Source organism: Chelon labrosus (assembly GCF_963514085.1).
Source record: "Chelon labrosus genome assembly, chromosome: 5".
Taxonomy (NCBI): domain Eukaryota; kingdom Metazoa; phylum Chordata; class Actinopteri; order Mugiliformes; family Mugilidae; genus Chelon; species Chelon labrosus.
In genome coordinates, this window is record NC_140341.1 from 30,126,046 (window position 1) to 30,148,820 (window position 22,775).

The window sequence follows — 22,775 nt, forward strand, 5'->3', positions numbered from 1 at the left end:
AAATACTTCCCTTGTAACTGGTCTGTATTGACTATGTTACAGTATTGACAGCGTCAATTGATACAGTGAGCTGACTAGACTGCAGGTATACAGTATACCCAAGAAACACATCCTGGTGCTGCAGCTATTAGACTAGGCATGTTAGACGCTACCATAACAAAATTTGGGCACCATGCAAAGTAAACTCACTAATGGATTCGTCATAGAAAACGCATGCTAGGATTTTCTAAGACTAAGAGCCACCAGATTTGTTTCCACCAGCAGTCTGAGAGTGCAGCCTCTACAGTGTACCATGCCCTTGGAAAATTGCCACAAGGCCAGCTAAGGAAACCTTGCAGTACCCAGCTTGTTTACGCCCACCAAGTTCCATTACAGAGCCCTGTATTCATTAAAGTTGAGATGGAGATATCTATAAGTCCCTGAGACACAGACAACTTCTTTGTGAAGTTCCTTTCCCAGCTGTAGAATCTCATTTGGTTATCAGGACATGCCTCATCATGCGTTATGTATTTTTTGTGAACTTTAATGGACAGGGGAAAGGCCATTGTTTGACAAGGTATTGTTCACTTCTTTAATCTTCATTAGCATTTATAACCACACAATTTAGGTGGTCACTGGTGCACATTTGGCTGGATGAAAGAGGACAATAGTGAAAAGGTATAAAGAAGTATACGTTTGTGTGTAAATATTCATGTACGTTCCATTCTTTTCAGTGTAACTCTCAGTATGTTTTGTTTTGCTAAGGTTTACATGCGCCAGGAAAAGCCTGTAGGATTTCCTTACTCAGTGAGGTAGATTTTCCAGTGATGACTAAATTCTTCTGAGTGGAGCACCATACTTCCTATTCACTGAATCTAGTTGTGGCTGTGTGAATGTACAGCATATAAGTGGTGCATGTGGGCAGTAATACAGGGCAGTATTCCATCTCAGATTGTGAGTGAAAAACTCAGCAAAACTCTCTGAAGTTTGAGGTGTCCATCCTTTCCATCCATTGTTTTTAACATCAGCTCTTCCGTTCACAGTTGTGGGGGATCATAAAAATTCACCAACTGATTCCATTTCTCATGATGCCAGTATTTCTCAGGTGGTACAGATTAATGCCGTTGGCTTGAGAAAGTGCAAGGCAGGCTTCTGTGATTTCATCGCTTTTTCCACAGTGCATGCCACAGACCCTGCTCATTTCCTGAAGCTGGCAGAATAGGTGGACATGAGCCAGTGTTTAATTTAACTGCAGCTGCTTTGGTTGTGTCCTCACAGTCTCTTGATACCCACACGTGACTGTGGTATTCCCTCACTCTTTTCTTTTTAATGTCTTGATGAATCCTGTTTGTTTACTGGGCAATTGAAAATTAAGACGGTTGTGGAAAACTGACCTATTGCAGATTGTCTTATTATGCTTAAACTTATTCTAATGTGATATTATTATACTTGTTTATTTCAGAAGTCATTCATACCCAAGGACCCTTGGACGGCAGCCTCTATGCCAGAGTTCGCAAAAAGGAGTCTGTTGAAGGAACAGTCACATCAAACGGCCTCCCTCCCACTGCTGCTGAGCATGCTCTACCTGCAGTTGACCATGCCTTGTCAGTGAGTAGCGACTCAGGAAACTCTACTGCCTCCATCAAAACTGACCGAACTGATGAAGTGACAGCAGCCCCGCCGGCTTCCACTGTGAGCCAGACACACATTCCTGTGGGTGAGGACTTGCCCTCAGTCCATCATCAAACCCCACCAGCCACACAAGCCATCAGTCCTCAAGAGAAAAAGGAGCTAGAGCAACTTCTGAGTGGCTTGGAGGGGCCCATGCAACGACAAACTTACCTGTCCACCCCAACCTCTGCTGTTGGAGGGATGCTTCATCTGGTGCCCGCCCAGGTCCATGTTAATGGGCACACTAGCATTGACCGTGAAACCGACATTTTAGATGATGAGCTGCCTACGAGTCAAGAGGGGAACAGTGTGGACAGTCTTGGGACGTTCTCTTCCACAGATGGTCGGGCTACACCAGCTGATCTCTACTACCAGTCTGAATCACTAATCAATGGCCAGGACCATGTGCCATATCTAGAGCGTAGCGTCCCAGAAAAGCCCCTGGAAACCATCCAACCACAGGCTGGCATATCTGACAAACCTGTCACCCAAAATGATTCAATCCCATCCTCGGGTACTTACATGCCTACCCAGAATGGCAGTTTGTATCGCTCGCAGTCATTTGGTGCAGAGTCAAAATCTATGCCACCAGCTCCCACTCGCACTACTAGTAGCAGGGAGGCCGTCCAACGTGGTCTCAATGTTTGGCAGCGGTTTGGTGTAACTGAAGAGCCTGTAACTGAAGGTCTCACTTTTAATCCACCTCCTTCTGTAGGAGTTATGCCCAGCCACCACAGCCTGCCACAGTTCCCTCATCGCCACAGCGCCTCCCAACAAGAGATTGAGCAATCTATTGAAACCCTTAACCTACTCATGATGGACCTGGAACCAGGCCGGTCTGTGACAAAATCCCAAAGCGCTCCATTGCGGGAAAACAATCTTGTAGTGACCACCCAGCCATCATTCTCTCAGAGCCAAAACAGGCCCTCTTACCAGGCTGATGCCATTCACACCCACTTTTCCGACCCTGTATCCAGCATGGCTAGCCATTTGGCACTTGCTCAAATGTCACCTGGGAAGCCTAACACAACCGAGCCTTACACCTCAGAAACAGCTGGAACCAGTACTTCCTCACATGCCCCTCCCACTGTAAGCAGTCTTCAGCTCAAGCCTATCAACACCTACCCACCAACTATACTGCCCCAGTCTTCAGAGGTCTCTGAGCACCAGAGAAGTCCCAGTACTGCTTCAGCATCACCCCAGCCTAGAGAAAATGAGCCAGATGAAGTCTTCAACGTTGAAGGTCTGGTGGCTCAAAGAGTGGCTGGTAAGATTTAACATTTATTTCATTCTGACATCTAAATTATTCAGGCGCACGTTGCATCTTTAAACGAATTTTTGTGATCTCACAAATTTCTTCTCTCTGGATTGCTAAAATGTTTGTTTGGGATCATATGTTAGGTCATTGTCCTTGAAGTACAGTTTAACAGTACAGTTAAAAAAATAAAAGCAAAACTTTGAAGGTGCATCCTACTGCAAAATAAATGGACTATACTCTCTCACAATATAGCAGAACATCAAGGGTAAATGCAGACAGACATCAATTAGGTCATTGTGCTGTGCATTTCTCATATTATATACAGTCCATTTCTAAAGGTATGGTCTATTAGGGTTTTAAGCCATTACCCTTACCCTGTGTCAACATAACATGGTGTAAGGTGGTGGTCAGGTGGTTTCTCACAGATTTTCAGTTGTCCATGGAAACTGTGCAGAAAAGGGTGGTCCTTTTCAAACCATCTGTCTCTCAACATATCACACGCAAACTTCAGGCTACCAGATCAACAAACTGTGTCAATATAGAGGGAGAGCACAAAAGAAGACACACAACAAGCTAGCAAGCAGTCAGCAAAGCTTGCTATGTAGTTATCATGGCAGTACACAACTCTTGACATTTTTTTAAGAAATATTTGTGAAAGACATAGATTCGAACAAACAGACAGTTCTCTATGTCTTCACCATAGAGGGTCACCTAGAACACGCACATAGCTGCCAATCGTTCATTGGGATGAATCGAACTGGAATCGCTATGGTTCAACCACAGACATTATCTTGCAGTCTCACAAAGAATCCAGCTGCCTTGCAAGGTAACTGTTCATAGAATTCTTCACATAGGACATGGCATTCGGCCATTTGCTTCCACTGAAGATTCTCACAAGAAGCCTCTTCTATTATTTGGTTCATTATTTTCACAAAGCCTTTTGTCTTTTAGCCTTTTGGCTTTAATGGCAGCAAATGCTGGACAGGATGCGTAGTAAAGAGTAGAGCTGATGCCATGAGCTATGCACTGTACACACATCACTCTTGGAAAACATTGCCCTGCTCTTATCTCATTTCCTGAATGTCACCTCATCAGTCCCCATCATTTAGCCTCAAACAGGAAGTGTTCCCTTCAGTCCAGCAGGTTGACTATCCCTAGATAAGCACGTCAGGCATCCTGCAGAGCGGCAAGAAATGGAACAAAGTCAACATGAAGTGGTGCAATAGCTCAGTCCACAGATAACAAATGACAGATGTTTACAAGAACACTATGCTTCACTTCATTTTACTGACATTTGAATGCACACCAGTTGTTCACATTAAACATTAAATGCTAGTTTAATCCCACCAGGTGTTGAAAATGTTTGCATGAGGTAAAATGGGGCCCACGTCTTATCACCTTCTCTTTCGTCTTTCACAGAAATTCTCTTTCTTTATGACTTGTTTGGTGACTATAAAGACAACATTGTAAACCTTCTTGTTCTCCTGTTCATGTCAAAAGAGACCTCATCCTCTATCTGCTTGTTTTCCTTTTAGTTTTGTCATCATCATTCTTCTTTCTTTCATCATTCATCTGTTTACCCAGAGTACTCGGCTCGTGTCCAAAGTGCCAACCCCAGCATGACCTCTTCTCAGTCTGAGCACCGCCGCTCTCACTCCCTCTCGGGTTGGTTCTCCCATCCTGTCTGAAGAAACACTCTAAGAGAGAAGAGAAGTCCTTTTCTCAAGTGTTTCTTCAGTAAAAGTTCAAGTCTGTATTTGCATGACTTTGAGTGCAGTGGGCTTTCATTTGCATTTAATTATTTCCCCTTTCTTATTTAATTGAGCATTATCATCATCAAACTAACCTTTGATTTCTCTGTTTATACATACTCACACTTTTTTCTTGTTTGTTCTGAGTTGCAGTTTTCTTCCTCAAGGTTAGGGAATTACCCCAAATGTGGCATAGAGAGAAAAAAATCAACTGGATAATGTTAAAGTTTCACAAGAACTTGACAAGAGAAGCACAAAAGAGGCTCTGTCCCTTGCCAGGAGAGTACATGTCACAAGATCCGTTTTGCCCAACGTGGAGAACAATACCAAGGCCAGGATACACTGGCCTCATTCAAGGCTGTTTGTATTTTCACTCGCACTATTTTTTTCAAGATTTAGAAGCTAGACAAAAGACACCAAATGTATGAGAAAGATCACAGTCGTGTCACTAAAGCGTATGTGTCCGCTGAGAGCTAGTGACCATAATCTACTCCTTAAAGGGCCAGCCTGGCCTCTTTACCAAGGACAGCAATGCCCTTTACAGACATGCAACACAACAAGAAAGTTCAATGTTAGCATATACCTTGACTGTAGTGCTGTCAAGAAATCCCAGTGACACCATATCTGTATTCATTATGTCTATATACTACTTTCACACTAATTTCATTGATCTATCAATAGATTATAACGACACAGATAAATTCTCTTGCTGACCTGATCAGACTTTGCCAGGAATGCCTTCTCCTCAGTCTGACCTTAAATGACCTCACTCACTTGCAGGTATGATCTTGGGGTTTCTCTTCCTTAAAAGAAAAAGAAAAAAATGAAACCCAGGATCACTTATCAAGTTTATGTTTTTAGAATCAGCACCTTGCTTATTCCACATGATAACTGGAGTTTAAATAGCTGAGAAAGGGGAGAGGAGAGAAAAAAAAGGTCAGTCCAAGGGATTACAAATCATCCCAGCTAGAAACCATTATCCATTGCTTGGGCAACAGCACAGTGTTACCCTGCTCTGCTGCAGAGCAATGTATCATGGGTACATCTGGCTTTCAGTTATCAGACCCGGTGCGATGGTGGGTGTTTCTGTTTTAGTGGCATACACTGCATGCTTTACAAAGCTGCCAAGTTTTTTTTTTTTTTTTTTTGCCTAGCTAAGCTATTTGGAGATGGGGATAAATCAAGCATCCTAACAGATTGGTATGATTGACAGTTGTTGATCACTGATTCCTTTCTGTCGTTTAAAAACGTGCATTTTAAATACTTGCATAAAATAATAATGGTAATGCAAGATTCGTAATGTCTGGAGCAAAGTTTTTTTTTTTTCTTGTGTAGCACTAGTATCTAACATCGTTTTAACCATATGGCTGTCAAATGTTTACAGCAGCAATTACAATATTTTCTCCACAGATATTTAGCCAGTTGTTAGTTTTAAGATTCAAGCTGAGTGAAGGCGACACCAATATGTTTTCGCTGTTTCCACAGTAGTCAGACTTATAGGGTGTGTCTACATGATCCTTTCCATGTACAAGTCTTCTGTCAGTCTGTCTGAATTGCCATTAGTTTGTCTTTGGATCTTGGCTTCACTCAGGTATCATTCCACGTTTAGGCGTGACAGAGAAGAAATGGTTAGAAGTGCTAAGTAAAGACAAAGGGGGAGTTAACTAGAGAGACCTGCACATAAGCTCAAGACAAAAAATAAGATACAGTAGCTCCAACTCCATTAAACATATTATTCACCCAGTGGATACAGAGGCATAATTAGAAAGATTAAGACAAAAAAAAAAAAAAACTTGGAAAAAACACAGGGTAAACTGACTCAGCACAAAATGCACCATTTTTTCCATCCCCAATGTTACTCTCTTTTTTTCTGAAACCTATTGTTTTCCTTTCTTTCTCCGATTAACCTTCATCTTGTTCCAAAGCCAAGAGCAGCCAGTGGTAGTCTTTCACACGGGCTTTGCTGGTCAGTGGCATTGCATTCTAGCTTAAAACCTCTTAACTCCAATCCTGTTTGTTTTATTCAGCTAATTTTCTCTCTCACTCTCTGAGTTCAAACCAGATTAATGAAAATCAGCTTACTGATTTCTTTGAAGTTTAGCCAGACCTGGTCACATAGATGCATTATAGAAAACTAACACTCAGTTTGCACCACTGTATCAGAATATCTTGATTATTTGTGCGATAAAACGTTTTAAAGAAAAAGAAAATAACTTTGAGTACCACATTTCAGAAGTTGTGTCTTTAACATTTGTTTGTACATTTTGTTGGAATATTAATCATGGAGTGGATTTCTTAATGAATCGAGAATTTTTGTACTATTTTTGTTAAGGCTTCACTCAGAGGCAGCTAATCCTGTATTAACCTTTGAGTGTGCATGTTGAATTTGAAAGTCTAAAAAAGAACACAGCCAATGCTTTGCCAAGTTTGACTGTCTGCAAAATGCACACAGTGGCCCGAGCAATGGGCATTCACCGTGGCTGACAATCATTAACATCTGGTGCTCGTGATGGAAGCACTGGAGCGAAGCACTGGCCAGCCCTTGCTGCATTGTAACATTGACTTATTAACATTGTTTTAGGTGTCCAGGCCCGTGCAGTACCTGTGGACGAGCCTGCAACTCTTCCCCGCCGTCGCGTTATCAGCGAGGGTCAGCACCAGAGCGGTGCTGATGACAGTCCGTCTTCTGATGTCCCAGTTCGCTCCCCCATTCGATGCGTTTCTCCAGAGTTTGTCAACACCATAGCAATGAACCCTGGAGGACGGCCCAAGGAGGTAGAAATAGTTTTGAAACATGTTTTCACACTTTTTTTTTCTGCCCACAATGATGTGAGCTTGGTTTTGTTTTCTTATTGTTCCCCACTCCAGAAAAATATGCACAGCTACCGGGAGGCTTTCGAGGAAATGGAAGGAGGACCCGTCAGTCCTACACCCATACTTGGTGGTGAGGTGTTTCCCCAAACCCCTGCCTTCCCCATCTCGCCGCAAACCCCTTACTTCAACCTGTGTAAGTCCCCCATCTGGCTGACCAAAGGCACTGTGGAGCTCGGACATGATTAGATATTCCATATATTAAATGATTTATACCCTGACTGAAGGTTGTATTTAACAAAAGGAATTATTCTTATTTTATTAGATTTGTGTCCACATGCAGATGTTCAATATTAGTAAAAAAATAATATTGGAGACTGACAGGTCACTCCAGACATGCATATAACACTTTCCCTCTGCAGTTGCCTTTTTAAGTGCCATTCAGGGCCAAGACTAAACATGTCACAAAGCATGTAAACAAACGTAATGTACAGTATATGACATTCTCCCTGCATAAAATGGCATCTATAAAAGAGGTGAAAAGATAAGATTTAATGGAGGTTTTTGCCCGTGTTTTATGTTGAAAAACTACATAATGGTTAGTGTGCACGAGGCATCTGTATGTGTGCCAGTTCCACTATATGACATTTTTAATCGGAACCAGGTGTATGTGCAGTTTTATGAATCTGACAAAAAAAACAAACAAAAGAAAAACAATAGTTCTCCAGGTGTTTCTGGTGGGCAAATAGATCTTTAAAAATGTTTGTTGTTTAGAATTTAATGATGACAATTATCCGTCTAAACAAAATTACAAGTATCTGTCTAGTGTCTGTTTTAGTATGAAGTTACTCGTTAAACTCCACATTTGCCAGTTTGTAAAAATGTCTCTTTCTTTAAGTGAAACTGGTAAAATATAACATGGAATAAATTAGTTGTAAAAGTTTACAGGTACTCTCTGCGGGCACTGACAGTACTTTACCTTGGCTTACCAAAACCTTTCTCTTTATATACTCCAGCAGAAAACATGGACCAACCATCATCATACAATTTCCAGTTAGAGACAGATGTACACATTTCCCAAATTTTCTGATCCCAGTCCCCCTTTCAGACTCTCATAAACCCCATATGAAAACCAGCATGTGTTAGGTAACATGTTCTTTGCCAGCTCCACCAATTACCTCATCCAGTCCTCTTGCCTGTCTCCCACAGGGAACACCTATAAAGTTAGTCCTTAAAATACACCCTGTATTTTTAACGCGTGTTTAGTGGTGCCACATCTCTCCTTCCTCTCAAAGAGGGAACATTACGTACACAGTCATATGCGGTCATAAACAAAGGAATCTTTTGAGATTGAGAAACATTAAGATGACATTGTCACATTTGATATGTAACTTTTGTTGAAAACATTCATTTTCTCTATAGGTCTCAGTGGACCCTATGATTTCTCTTTCCCTGCTGTAGTTGTAGTTAGTGTTCGCAGTTAACTGAACATAGTTTTGCAATGACTTGCAAAACTTGTCGAAGGAGCATATTTTTGAATTGATCAGTGCACGTGACACCAAATTTAATTTTTCATTACACTTTCTCCTGAGTAGTATGACTGTGTGTTCAAATTGCTTAGCCTCCCCATGCCCCCTACACACCATGGTAAATTAAAGGTGGGGCATCAAGGTTTCAAGTACAAAGAATTGATTGTGATTCTTTGGTAAGTGGAGGATGCACGACTCTGTACTAGAGTTCCACTGTCCCACAGCGTCAGCCATATTGATCCCTGCCCCCTTCTCTGCCCGAGTGAACCTTTACCATCACTTACCACAGTCCTGCACTGCTTTAGCATGAGAACCACACGAGAGCAGCACATTCAAAGGGAACACACTGCAGATTCTCAGTCATTTTGTACAACAAACAAACACACACAATGGACATTACATTTGAAGACCCAAACACACAGACCCATATGAGTACTGTACACTACACAAATGTGCCATTATTGTGAACTTCATCCTCAGTCGCTGCTGCTCTCTGTGTTGCTGTTGGCATCCGTGTTTGGGTTCTCCTGTTGCTGCCTTGTTCCACTGCAACCAGCACACCTGCCTCCCTTCCCCTGCCTTGCTAGTCTTGATTGCCCAGTCCTATACTATCCATCATGCCCATTGGTGATCATGCTAGTACCATGTCTTAGTTGAGATTTTTTTTGCTCTACATGAATATTTGTGTTCGCACTGGAGGGGAAAACGGAGTAATATAATGAGAGGGTGGAGGTAGAAGACTGATTTATATAATCGGAAATCGTCATGTGGATAAAACCTATTCACAAATCAGAAATATATAGAGACAATTATAGTAATAATCATCGAAGGCTCTTGTGTCAGCGTACTCCACTCCTAATATTTCCTTCCAGTGCTAATAAAACAGGTGTAAAACCTCTTATTTCATGCATGACAAAAATTTTGTGATATGATGAAAAACTAAAGCGAGCTGCAGGGTCTGAAAAATGTTAATATCGACCATGTCCTTGTGTCCTTTATGAGCCCAGTTTGACCCAGCTCTGCTTTGATGTCAACTGATGTTCGACACGCACTTCATTCTGCGCTGATGGCAGAGTGAGGTGGTGTCATAGATCTGTTACACTGTGACTGGTCACATGCATGTTTTGCCCCTCCATCAGAGCATGAGGCATGGACACACTCTTCTGAACATGTTACTCTTGTGGGTTAACTCAGGTGATACATGTCTTGACAGCTCTTTACCTGTTTGTCTTTGAGTGCCAATATTAAGTGATTTCAATATGAACCTGACTAGACGTAAAATAATTGACATTATGGCAACAGTTCCATGCCCCAGTGATATGTAACAGACTGTGTCAACAGGTAGCAGCTGTCAAGATGTCTCATCATCGTGATGCTGTGTGGTAATAACAGTTTATTTCTCTTTAGGTCGGTCACCCCCTGGTCTTGCCAAGACTCCACTGTCAGCCCTTGGTCTGAAGCCCCACAACCCAGCAGAAATCCTCCTCAATCAAACAGGCACAGGTTAGTTGTGACACTTTATGTTATATGTGGTTGTCAGTCTGGTAAATTAAATATGTTACGGGCCATTAGGCAAGACATAAAAAATATTCAAGATTCTCTTGCTTTCCAACAAAAAAACATTAAAAAATTGTTTTTAGCTTAAATTTTTCTAAAAAGATGTAGGACTACATTTCCATTAAGATCAGCTCAGTAACAAAAAGATATGAAGAAATGTACGTCATCAAAAATAACAGGCCTGACACTGACTAGTATTGGCCAACAAAAATCTTCTTAAACTTTAGCCAAATTAAATAATGCAACACAATAAATCTTTCCAACTCCCTTGCTCTCCCTTTATTATTTTACTATATTTTGTTTCTCTGGATTATCCCCAATGATACTCCACAGAGGATGAGATCAGTGAGGGTGAGGAAGGTAAGAATGCTGCTGTAATGCCACAAATCATGGTTGACTTTCAGGCTTTTAACATTCCCCATTTTTTTCTAAACACGTACAGTTGTAGTTCATCTGTGTATCACGTGCAGAAAAATCATTCTCATTTTGATTTCTTTTTTATTAAGTCACAACAACTTTCATTGCAACATACACAATTGGTCAGACTATTTCCATTCAATTATTGTGTATTGTATCTCCCTTTTTGACAATTAGACACTTCACACTGTGACTTCATCAATCAGTTATCTGTAAATTATCAGACACCACATAAAACTGTTATAAATGCAGGCCTAATGCTCTTTTCTTTTCATGCAGCACCAAGGAGCTATGTAGAGTCTGTGGCTAGATCGGCAGTGACAGGTGGAGAGCCACCCATATCACCTCGGAGCCTCAGCCCACCAGGAGACACTACACTCCAGCAGAGGAGTCAGAGTCCAACTGTGCACACACTGAACACACCTTTGTCGAGTAGCAGCCCCGTCCAGATCTCACAGGGGTAAGTCAAATACATGGTGCTCTAGTCCAGGTCTTTAGAAAAGGTCCTTAGAATGAACTCCAAATTACTGAGTGAATATATAAAAAAATTGGTTGTGTGTAATTCAAATTAATCCACAGTCACCGTCTTATGAAGGACACACACTGTCATTCTGATGGAATACAAATCAAAAAAATACCCCAAAAAATTAATCTGGCTAAACAACTTGTCTCATTTCTCTTCCAGTGATCACCTTTTAGCAGAGAGTAGCGTTAGCACTCCATCCCAACCCACTACTGATTCTGGGTTCCGCTCCCATGCTACAGAGAGTGCCTACCCCACTCCCACCCCATCCTATCAAGCCGTGAATACCCCCACTTCTTCCTACCTGGATTCTAGCTCTCCAGCATCTTCTTACTTTGGTGCTACTACCCCCATATTGTCCTACGCTGGTCCCAACACCCCCTTGGGGAGCTATGTGACCTCAGAGTCCAGCCCACCCAACTCAGAACCCTCCCAGACCACACTCAGCCATGGAAGTCCTTATGCACAGCACCAAACCAACATCCATGGCTCAGCTCATGACCCCATCCTCCAGCAGCATTTGAATGCCAACCAGGCTGGTTCCACCTTGGGCCAGCAATCATCAGCAACTAACGGCTTTGAAGCGGGCATCCCAGGTCTCGGTGGCAGCCCCATAATTAGTCGTCGTCTGTCTCAGGGAGCACAGAGCAGCCCAGTCCTCAGCAGACAGGCCTCTTTGGGACAAGGGTCTCAGCCGAGTCCAGTCCTCAGCAGACAGCCGTCCCTTGGTCAAACTATTCAGAGCAGTCCTGTGCTCAGCTGGCAACCATCTATGACACACCACCAAGGAAGTCCAGTGTTGGGCCGTCACCCATCTGTATCCCAGATGTCCCAGAGAAGCCCCAGTTTAGACCGTCACCCCATGCACAGTGGTTACACCACTCCAGATGAAAGACACGGAAACCTGTCACGACAGAGCAGTTCTTCGGGTTACCAGGGACCACCCACTCCCTCATTCCCCATCTCACCTGCAGGCAACCATGATGGGGGGATGATGGGGATGGGTGTAGGGTTCAGGCAGGGAAGTCCGGCACCTGGTTTTCAGCCCCAGCTTCCAGAGAAGAGGCGCATGTCTAGTGGCGATAGACCAAACGGAGCATTGTCCTATGGCACGATGAATGGAAAGATAATGTCCCCAGCAAGCGGAGGAAGCACTCCCAGCTACTTCCACACCCTCTCTGACTTCTCAAGGTTCAATATGCCCGGTAAGGCCATTCACTTTATTGAGTACTTTGAAAGATTATTTTTTAAATGCTGTTAAATACCGGACCTTTTCTATCCCTCCCTTAAACAGCTAATTCCAAGACAACTTCCAACATTGACTCCAATGCTTAATGCTAATCTCCTTGTCCAGACAGTACCCTTTGAGTAATGTTACCTTGTCATTTTTAAATTTGTTCAAAAAATCAGTATAATATTTTGAATTGTAATTGTAAATTGTATCTTTATGTACAAATTGTATCTTGCCTGATTCATTTCATTGGCATTTCTGTATAGTAAATAGTATCAGTCTTGTTCTTTTTGTTGCAGATGGAAGCCCTGAAAGCAGGCTGAATGTCAAGTTTGTTCAAGACACATCCAAGTTCTGGTACAAGCCAGACATTTCAAGAGAGCAAGGTAAGCTATGTGCAACTATCCTTGCTCCTGTTGGTTGTGATCAACAGTTGTCCTTGCTAGCTAGCAAGAATAAACTGAAGCAGTATGGTTACATTTTTAAATTTACTATCATTGCATCACACATTTGTACAATTATGAATAGGCTTGTTGGCTTACATGCAAAACACGTTTTGTTCTTCTGTGTTTTGGTTGTGAGGTCAGTGGTCATCGTCTCTATATATATATACTGCATGTTCTCATAGTCCATATTAGGTTATATTATGTTAAACACAAGCACATGCTCAACTGCAATGACATCAGACACACACACAAATTTATACATGCTGCAGTGCACTCCTAGGACGAAAACCACACCATATGTAGAGAATTAGGGAACATCTGCATGTGTTGCTCATCTCATCCATCTTCCTTAAGCTGTCGCATGTGCACAGGCTGGGGCATGGAACTAAATAGTGATGTGAATACTCTTCTCGTTATCCTTAAGCAATGGAGTGTCTGAGGCAAAGAGTCATGTTAGAATTTATAGTTCTAATGAAAGCAAGACTCACAGCAGTTTTTTTAATGAAAGGGTCAGGACTCGTTTCCCCTTACTCTTAGTCATGACTTCTTTTTTTTGTGGTTCACCTTCATTCTTTAATGTGCTCGCTCTATGTGACCTCCAAATTCTGTCACCCAAATTTAGCTGATGAAGTATCAAGAGCTTTTATGTATTCTAAGAGGAAACACTGCTAACCATAGATTAACATTACATATGTAAATTAGGTTAATCTGATACGGTTCCTCAAATAGTGATATTTACTGAATGTCCAAAAGTGTACAAAAATAAACAAAATTAGAGGCCATAAGGCCATATGACACAATTTTTGTGTCTGATAAGATGGTCATGGTGTCATGTCAGGTGATTATACTACACGGTCTCAGAGACAGCATAGCTTTCTACCTTTCATATACTGTATTAAGTCATGGGGATGAAGGTAGTAGGTTGGTAACAGTAGGAGGAGCACCAAGAGGACAGTATTGGTTGTCTGTCCTTTAGCCATCATTCACTTCACCACATGTGTATGTACACTTTCTGAGAAGGGAATGGTATTTATTTATTTATTTTTTGCCATGCCACCTTGAGGCGCCCAAGCACAGCACCAGCTGTCAACAACTGTGAATAAAATTTCAGTCAGTGTGGATATTGTTTAATCTGAGCTTTGTATAAGAGTACAGCTATACTAGCATGCCATCATCTGGGAAGCTATATTGAGTATAATAATAATAAGGTTACATAATGGTTCTTTTTTTCATCTTGAGGTGAAATGTTGTGCATCAGTGTTGTGCATCAATACCCATTCCATTCCGATGTATGAAATGACCAAACCCCTACTGCGTTACAGCTATCAGCCTACTGAGAGAGAGGGAGCCTGGAGCCTTTGTTATCCGAGACAGTCACTCATTCAGGGGGGCTTATGGCTTGGCTATGAAGGTGGCCTCTCCTCCGCCCTCTGTGCATCAGAACAAGAAAGGTAAGGGGCAGGACAGGTTACATAAATGGCTGCTTTAAAGCCATTACAAATGCCAGAACTATTTAGATTGACTAACCCTGTTTTAATGAAGCTCTTCTTTCTCCTTGTTTTGGTCTCAGGTCAGGGTGGAGACAGACTTAAAGTTAATATCTTAATACCAAAGACATGAGGCGATGTCTCCATGTTAATCAGCTGTGTACTACCTTGGGTCACTCACCCCACTCTCTGTCTTTTGCTGCAGGTGACATCACCAACGAGCTGGTGAGGCACTTCCTGATTGAGAGCAGCCCTAAAGGAGTAAAGCTGAAAGGTTGCCCCAATGAGCCTTACTTTGGTGAGTGGAAGCCCTTCAAGCGTCCTTCTCTAGTTTCTAAAACAAACACTCTTCCACGCTGACAGCTTAGAATGCCATAATGAGTCTGAAGGAAAAGTCAAACATTAGTATTTTCTCTCTTTGTGTCTGTCTTTGTGCCTTTCAAAGATCTGAACGGCGTTCCAGGTTCTAAACTTTCTAATCCTGCTGTAATTATAGTATTGAGTGAAGTGATCTAACTCGTGTTCTCCCTACTAATTACACTGTAAGGCTGGATGACGTGTGTTTCAGTGCACGGGTGTTTGCACGGTACACTCCTCTTTTGACAAATCCAAAAGTGAGAGACCCAGCTTCTTAACATTTGTTTCTTCCTCCTCTCCTGTCTCCTGTCCAGCTCAGAACTGTGTTTATTAACGCCACTTTGTGTAGTTGCTGCATGTATTTCTTTTATTTTCCAGCTAATAACACCAAAAGTAATGTTTTTTTTGGTATTGCGTTCCTCACCATTTATGATGTTTCCTTCAGTGTGAACACAACTAATCCGTGCTGTGGTTCAGTAGCATTTTAGTGAATCTAAAACCAGCAGAAAATCCTCTTATCAACCTGAATCCTTTCGAATCTTTTATCAAATCTAATTATGTTCAGCTTTATTAATTTGCACTTATTTGTTGTTGTTGTGCAAGAGGTGTTGTTTGAGCTGCATTTGAACAAATCCACATATTTCATAGACTTTGGGGGTCATTTGAAACTATAAAACCAAAAAATGTTTTGTCATTGAACAGATTCAACGAAAAGTTTTCCAGTTTCTAGACCAACTAGCAAAATGTTACTTAAATGCACCCTTATAGTGCAAGTAGAAGAAGTATAAACGCTTGTTTTTGATTGTCTGTTCTGTTTCTGTTTGGAAGGTTGTCTGTCTGCCTTGGTCTACCAACATGCTATCACACCACTGGCCCTTCCCTGCAAACTGCTCATCCCTACCACAGGTATGTGCATTGAATAGTTTTAGAATGTTTTCTACTGACTGAAATTCCCTTGAATTTAAGCATTTGCTTACTGTAATTTACTTTGAGCTATAAAGTAAATATTCAAGCAGTGACATAATAAGCGTCCAATTTGTGTCCTTGTAGGTGTATACAGTCTAACTAAACTGCTTAGTCTGTGAATATGAACAGTGTTATTATTGCGCACAGATTTTCCCATTTCATCAGCTCCTAAATGTCACACAACAATAAAATACTTTTAACAGTTAGTTTCCCTTTTTTCAAATAAATTGTACAATTGCAAAATGATTGTGGATTTATAGATTTACAGAACATCTTCTCTTATTAGCAAAGAGCAGAAGCGTTCAGGTTCTCGTTTTTTATCCACCATTTCTTTTGTAATTTTTAAATCAAGCAGCAGGGACAGACCATATTAGCTGTCACTACTTAACGTTCATTCCATGGATGATTTCAAGGTAGGCCAAAATAAACATTGCTTGAGTTTTGTGTGCCGACACACGAAAGTCTTGGCTGTCTTTACTCAGCCAGATAGTTTGATGTACAAAAGGAATAACTCACTGACATCAAAGTTGAACTGTGGAGTGGAAAGTTCCAATAAGCGCAACTTTCCCATGACTTCTTGCAATCTGACCAGTTTCCTGTTATACTTTTCTATTGAATATCATTGAAAAAAAATCTGTCTACTTTAACAGCTTGACAGCTTTGAATTAGTGCATTTGGATCAAGAACACAAAAACCAAGTTTAAAGGTCTTTAGCTCATTCTTTAAGAGAAAACTCCAAATATAACCTTAAATTTATAAAAATCCAAAATAGTTAAATATTCCCAAGAAATTTTAGTTGCTCAAGAATATAGAAGAGAATATTAATACGATTGCAGAAAATGAATGAATGAATGAAACTTGAATTAAATAAAAAACATCTTAACATCCTTATGTAAATCACTTAACTAAGATACAATAACTGCAAACTTGCCCTTTCTCTTGTTTTATGTAGATCTCATCGAGGAAGCGCCACAGGTCGCAATAACAAATCCACTGGCTGACAGGCTGAAACAAGGAGCAGGTAAGACCTCAGGCCATCGTCATTGTTAAAAGTCCAGTCCTTTCATGTTTTTTGATTTTAGCATAGTCAATCTCTCTCTGCATTTTTAGGAGAGAGAGCATCAGTGAGCGCATTATGAATGTGTCTTAAATAATCTTACATACTTATTCTGACAACTTGACATCCTTGTTACCCCAGTGCAGAGGCCCCCTGCTGATGCCCATGGTAAACACTGTGCCCTTTTTTTTGGAAACCTTTGTCTGGAATGTGCATTATGTTTGTTGCCTGTCTCTGTATGTTGTTACCTGCACAAATGTAGACAAATACTTTAAAGACCCTGGATTACAGAGAAATGTCTTTTAACAATAACATCCAGCTTCTCATCTGGCGGAATGTTTTATGTGGAATGATTTGTAATAGATACATTTCTAAAACTACTGCTTTGTTCCAGAAAGCATGCTCTCTAATAAGAAGAAGTCCATGTTTTTGCATGAACAGATCGCTGACAATTGTGTTTGATGTGTGTTATCTAACTGGGCATCTGCTCTCTTCCCAGCATGCAATGTTCTCTATATCAACTCAGTGGAGATGGAATCCCTGACGGGCCCTCAGGCTGTGGCCAAGGCCATATCTGAAACACTGGCTGCTGCTTCTCCACCTACTGCCACCGTTGTGCACTTCAAGGTGTCTTCACAAGGCATCACCCTCACTGACAACCAAAGGAAGTAAGTGTGAATCCTGCTGTCCACAAGTTCACAACAGGGGATGTTTTAAGAATGCCTCACAAGTGTTAACACTGCATGACAACAGGAGATTTTGATGCATTGTATTTTGAGAGAGCTTTTAATGACTCTACATAATTTAAGACTAAGATTAAGACATCAATGTGTTTTTAAAGGGAAAGTATTAACATGAGCCAGTCACTGCAGCATTCCAATCAAGGAGCCTTCCTGGAACAAGTAACAATCTCTGCGTTAAATCACCACTGATACATCTCCCCTACTGGTATTATTAACCAATGTAAGCAAATAGCTGTTGCTGTTCGCATACATTTCCGTTCCGTTTATTTAAAATTGTCAGTACACATACTGGTCTTTAAATGGCTCTTAAAATGCGTCCTCAGTAAAACCATTTGTTTTGAACAAATAATGTTCATTATGTCATTATTACTGGCCTTAAAAAATTCACTGGTGCAGGGTGTTTTATTCTGGTTCCCTGGCTCACATTAACTAAAGAACGTACCCTCTAACATGCCATAAGGTTATGTGACTTACGTGTAGTAGTGGACTTAATGTAATTAGTCTTCTTATACTTTAATGAAGAAGAGTGTGGCAATACATTACAGCTCTGCTTCATTTCTACACAGTATATAAATCACAATACACAGTCAACTGTAGTCATACAAAATGCAGGAAAAGAGACTAACATTTCTAAAATATACTACAGATGGCGTTTACAGGCGTATAGCTCAAGTAAGACTCGAGCTGTTACATTAAATGCAGTTAGCTGTATTGATTCAAATAGGAGGACATCTGCTCTGAGAAACACATAGCTTAAAAATCATGTTTGGTAAATGTGATATTTCAGAAATGCTTTGAGGGAATTTCTTAAAATTTGTCACAAACACACTTCACGTGGATTCAGGTATAAAGTGATTTGATTTTGGTGGTCAAAAGCTGATCTCATAAAACACAATTTTGGCGATAATTCAACAAATCATAGTCTGATTGTGACAAAATCTGACTCACTGACAGAGGCATATAATAACGCTTCACTAATGAGGTGGTAATTGTATTTCAATCAACATATGTAGGTTGGTTACATTGGTTAAATGTTAGGCCAACCACTGTGCTGATGTATTGGTGTTTCTATAATGTCTGTGCTGGTCTACTGCTTTACAGGCTTTTCTTCCGACGCCACTACCCTACCAACACTGTCACGTTCTGCGATACTGACCCTCAGGACAGAAAGTGAGTACAGAGAGACATGACAGTTACTACCTTTATTAATGGTTTAGCCTGCTCAAATGTAGGTTAGATGACAACTGAGACTGAAACAGTCAAAAACAAATTCAAACTTTTTGACTTTCTTGATCAGTATTATCATATTTCTAATCCACATTGCATATTGGTTTTGCTATTTTGACATGTTAAACTTGTGATTTCCTTTTAAATGTTTTAGATGGAACAAGCCTGAGGGAGGCACAGCAAAGTAAGTAGACCTTCTATTATCTGGATGCTTTGGTATCTGCCAATATGGTGCTGATTATTGATGCGTCTGACGCTCAGTAGTGAATAAATCTTTAACATTGGCTGTTTACAGGATGTTTGGGTTTGTGGCACGTAAGCAGGGAAGCACAACAGACAATGTCAGCCACCTCTTCGCTGAGCTGGACCCCGACCAGCCGGCCAGCGCCATCGTCAACTTCGTCTCGAAGATGATCGCCTCGCAGAAACGATGAGAGCTGGTAGAAAAAAAACCCTGGCGCTTTTTTAAAAATGCCTTTGGTTGTTTTCTTTTCTTTTAACCACGGACACTTTCAGTTTTGGACAATTTAGCTTTTGGTTTTATGCGTCACCTATTTTTTTTCCTGCTCTTTTACACAAGCAGAAGTATGTGTCTGTGTGTGGTTGCGTATGTGAGTAAACAAAAGACATCAAGACAGAGTGTGCTGTGTGTTTGTGCGTGTGTGGCTTGCATGCATGTGCTTTTTATTCTTGAACGGACTCCAGAATGGACCAGAGGAAGTGCCGGATGGGGCGTGGCTGTGTGTGACAATGGGACGGGGGGTGATTTTAATCTCCCTGGCAGGGTAACTCATGAACAGGAAGAGGGAATGACATTGTGTGTGCAAATGTTATTTTTTTAGCAATTGTTTCATTTGGTCATTTTTATTTTTTTAAAGAAGAAGTCAAGTAGTATGATGTAAAAGTGGATTGTAAATCTATCAGGCTTTTGACTGGTCAACCAAAGATTTTAAAAAAAGTAGTCAGGGCATGTATAGTGTGCCACTGTTGGAGGGTTGGAAGTATTCTTTTGTAAAACAAATACGGCTGCTTAATCAAAAATACTGTTCAAAACTGTTTCTTTCTGTATGTACTGATACTGTAGGTCAATTCTACACCGTTGCCTTCTTGCAAAAAGTGTTCTTGGACTTTAATTGCAGCTGGTGAGGTTAGTGTAAATATTCTAGATTGCTTTTTGAGTAGGAATGTTCTAGATGACATTGGGTGCCTGACTTTCTTTCCTTAATTCAGAGCTTTTTATGAAAAAAAAAAAGAAGGACATAGCTTATCTGTGCTGTCTTAAATATGCAATTAGGCAAACTTGGAAATAAGGTTGTGCTCGAAAACACCACAGGTCCTTCCCTGTTCAATCCAGTAGTGAAACTAAAGACGCAGCTGATGTTGTTCCTCTGAAGTGCAGCTAGAGTCTGAAGAAATCAGGTAAAAACTCTTGACTTGTCCGCAGCATTAACATGAACACAGAACATCAGTAAGACAGCCGTGGGATCATTGCCTCCACAAAGAGATTGTTCTTGTTGGACATGTAAAGCGTAGGATTTGCCTACTTTTTGCCACCATGTTCTGTTCAGTCTGTTCAGCACATAGCCACACTATTTTGCTCATGACTGAGGGGCCAAGATTAGGTATCTTTATAGAAAGGCCTTGTCCTACTATATTGCTCTTCAGTTTCCATAAAGGAAAAAAGTCTTTGCATCAGCCAGCCAAAACTGTTAACACTCACCCTACCCAAAAGTAAGCTATACATATAAATATACATATATAGATATATATAAAACAGTGACTTAAGATATTTATTTTTTTGCTTTGTTGCTCTATGTTATCTTGTATTATAAAGTATACAGCAAGATTACCGAAAGCGTGAAGATTGCTTTTATTTTGGCTAAAGTCAAGTGCATTGACATATAAGGTGTAAAGTGTGTGCATTTAAAAGTGTATCACTGTTTTTCGAATGTTTTTTTTCACAGCGTCAGTTACTTTTGTTAACATTCTTATTTTATTGGGGAGCCATTATTTTTTTTGTTTTGTCTTTTTAGAGAGAGGGGGGATATTTTGTATGAAAGATTGTTGTTACTAAAGTCCAAATTGGAGTTCTCCTAAAGTTATGCCAATGCCATTGTTTTATTAACTTAAACCTGCCTAGAAAATACATTGTCCAAGTTTAGCACTTAAATGTTTAAGTATGATCGGTGTGTTTCTACTCCTAAAAAGAGAATATCAGATTTCAACAGACCCATTTCATTTCATTGCATGTGTCAAGGCAAACTTACTAGTTTGGAAAATTGTAAAGAAAACACAGTCAGTTCTATGAGTAGCTGCTGCCCTCATGTGGTGTAGAAAGTCACTACACTTTTATTTAAACAGTGTTTTAGCTGTATTTATGCCACCTTGGATAATTAAATGCTTGTTTAGTTTAAAAAAAAAAAAAATACTGGGGAAACAAATGTCTAAAAGTTTTGCGCTTTCATTTTAAATCCCCTTCAAAGATTGCCACTCCCTCCTTTAGCCCTTATAACACAGAATTAGCTGGCAGCATGATGTAAAATAAAAATAAATCAGGGTTCCTTTGGTGCCCTACACTGACTCGGATGTCCTTCTTAAAATAAAAAATACAGCACTTACAGGGCTTTTATATCTGACTAGAATGTCCCATTATTTATTAGCAGGAGCTTGCATGCTCAAGTCACATTGTAACCTTGCTGACTAATCTGTACACAGAATCCTCCAATATTTTTCAGCCCAGGCTTCCCAGACAAATGCTTATAGATAGTTTTCAAGTATTGGTATTGGTATTGGTAGGTATTCATTTTCATGTATTTGAAAATAACAACAACAAACAATTCTATTTTTGCCTTTAAATGCTTGTTGGGGTAAAAGGACTTCTTAAACCTTAAACTGAATGTTAGCTATTTGTTTGCCAACATGGAATCTCCAGTGGCATCTGCCCACTTTGACAGATCACTCTGGACTGTAGAATGTGTGTGAAAGAGCTACTATGCCTGTATAGAGCTTTGTCATGTTTGGTTTGCAACATTGTATGGCTTTTACTATTTCTGAAAAAAAACCCATTAAAAAGCAGTACAAATAAAAATGCATCTTCCTGTTCTTTTACCAAACAGTTGAGCTTTGTGGTATAGAAATGAGAAAATTCAAGTCAATTTACTATACAGTCTGTATCTGGCAATGCAAACTGGACCCAGAAGCAGAACACAGATCCAGAGATTAGTTAGTCTGATGGTTGGCGATGGTTGGTTGTGGCAGGCAGGTTAAAGCGAAGGCAGTAAGGAAGCAGGCTGAAATGGCAGGCTGTTGAATGGAGTGGTGCTGAAGTGGGTTGGAGATTTGGCAGATGAGGTAACCGGTAATCATGCTGGAACACAGAGAGACAAAATGAAATAAGAAAAATCCAAGGACTGCTACTTTTTTTCATATAAAAAAAGAAATATAATAAAATAACTGATAAAAAGTTAAGAAAATCTTGGTGGTGTTCAGAAAATCTAAATATTCATTCATTCTGAGTGATGATGACAGGTGGAATGCGGAACTGCACCTAAGTTCATGAAATTGTCAGACTGTATTAAATGATTTACAGTAAAAAGGGAAAATAAAAAATACATATCTCAGCCACTCCTGTAATTTCAATGATGTATTGACATTTTCTCCAGACCTGAGAACTCTAAACTCAAAAACCAAATAAAAAGCTTGGGTTAGAATTTCATATCTTTAAAGATGGCCTGCTGAGGAAAAAAAGTAAGCATTTATGGAGGT

General features: G+C 40.4%; 1 protein-coding gene across 1 annotated transcript in view; it reads left to right on the top strand.

Annotated features, from left to right (window-relative positions):
• The window catches only part of tns1b (tensin 1b), a gene marked incomplete at its 5' end in the record, with an annotated part of 163,859 nt that extends 141,479 nt beyond the window's left edge, over nt 1-22,380 (top strand). The window contains 16 exon segments of the mRNA XM_084544673.1: nt 1,442-2,917; nt 7,241-7,434; nt 7,528-7,666; nt 10,407-10,502; nt 11,253-11,433; nt 11,659-12,701; nt 13,027-13,113; nt 14,496-14,624; nt 14,866-14,958; nt 15,846-15,923; nt 16,936-17,004; nt 17,182-17,208; nt 17,540-17,708; nt 18,885-18,953; nt 19,165-19,194; nt 19,306-22,380. Coding sequence (XP_084400799.1) covers nt 1,442-2,917; nt 7,241-7,434; nt 7,528-7,666; nt 10,407-10,502; nt 11,253-11,433; nt 11,659-12,701; nt 13,027-13,113; nt 14,496-14,624; nt 14,866-14,958; nt 15,846-15,923; nt 16,936-17,004; nt 17,182-17,208; nt 17,540-17,708; nt 18,885-18,953; nt 19,165-19,194; nt 19,306-19,444 — 4,019 coding nt within the window. The 3' untranslated portion in view covers nt 19,445-22,380.
• Between the last annotated feature and the right edge of the window lie 395 nt (nt 22,381-22,775).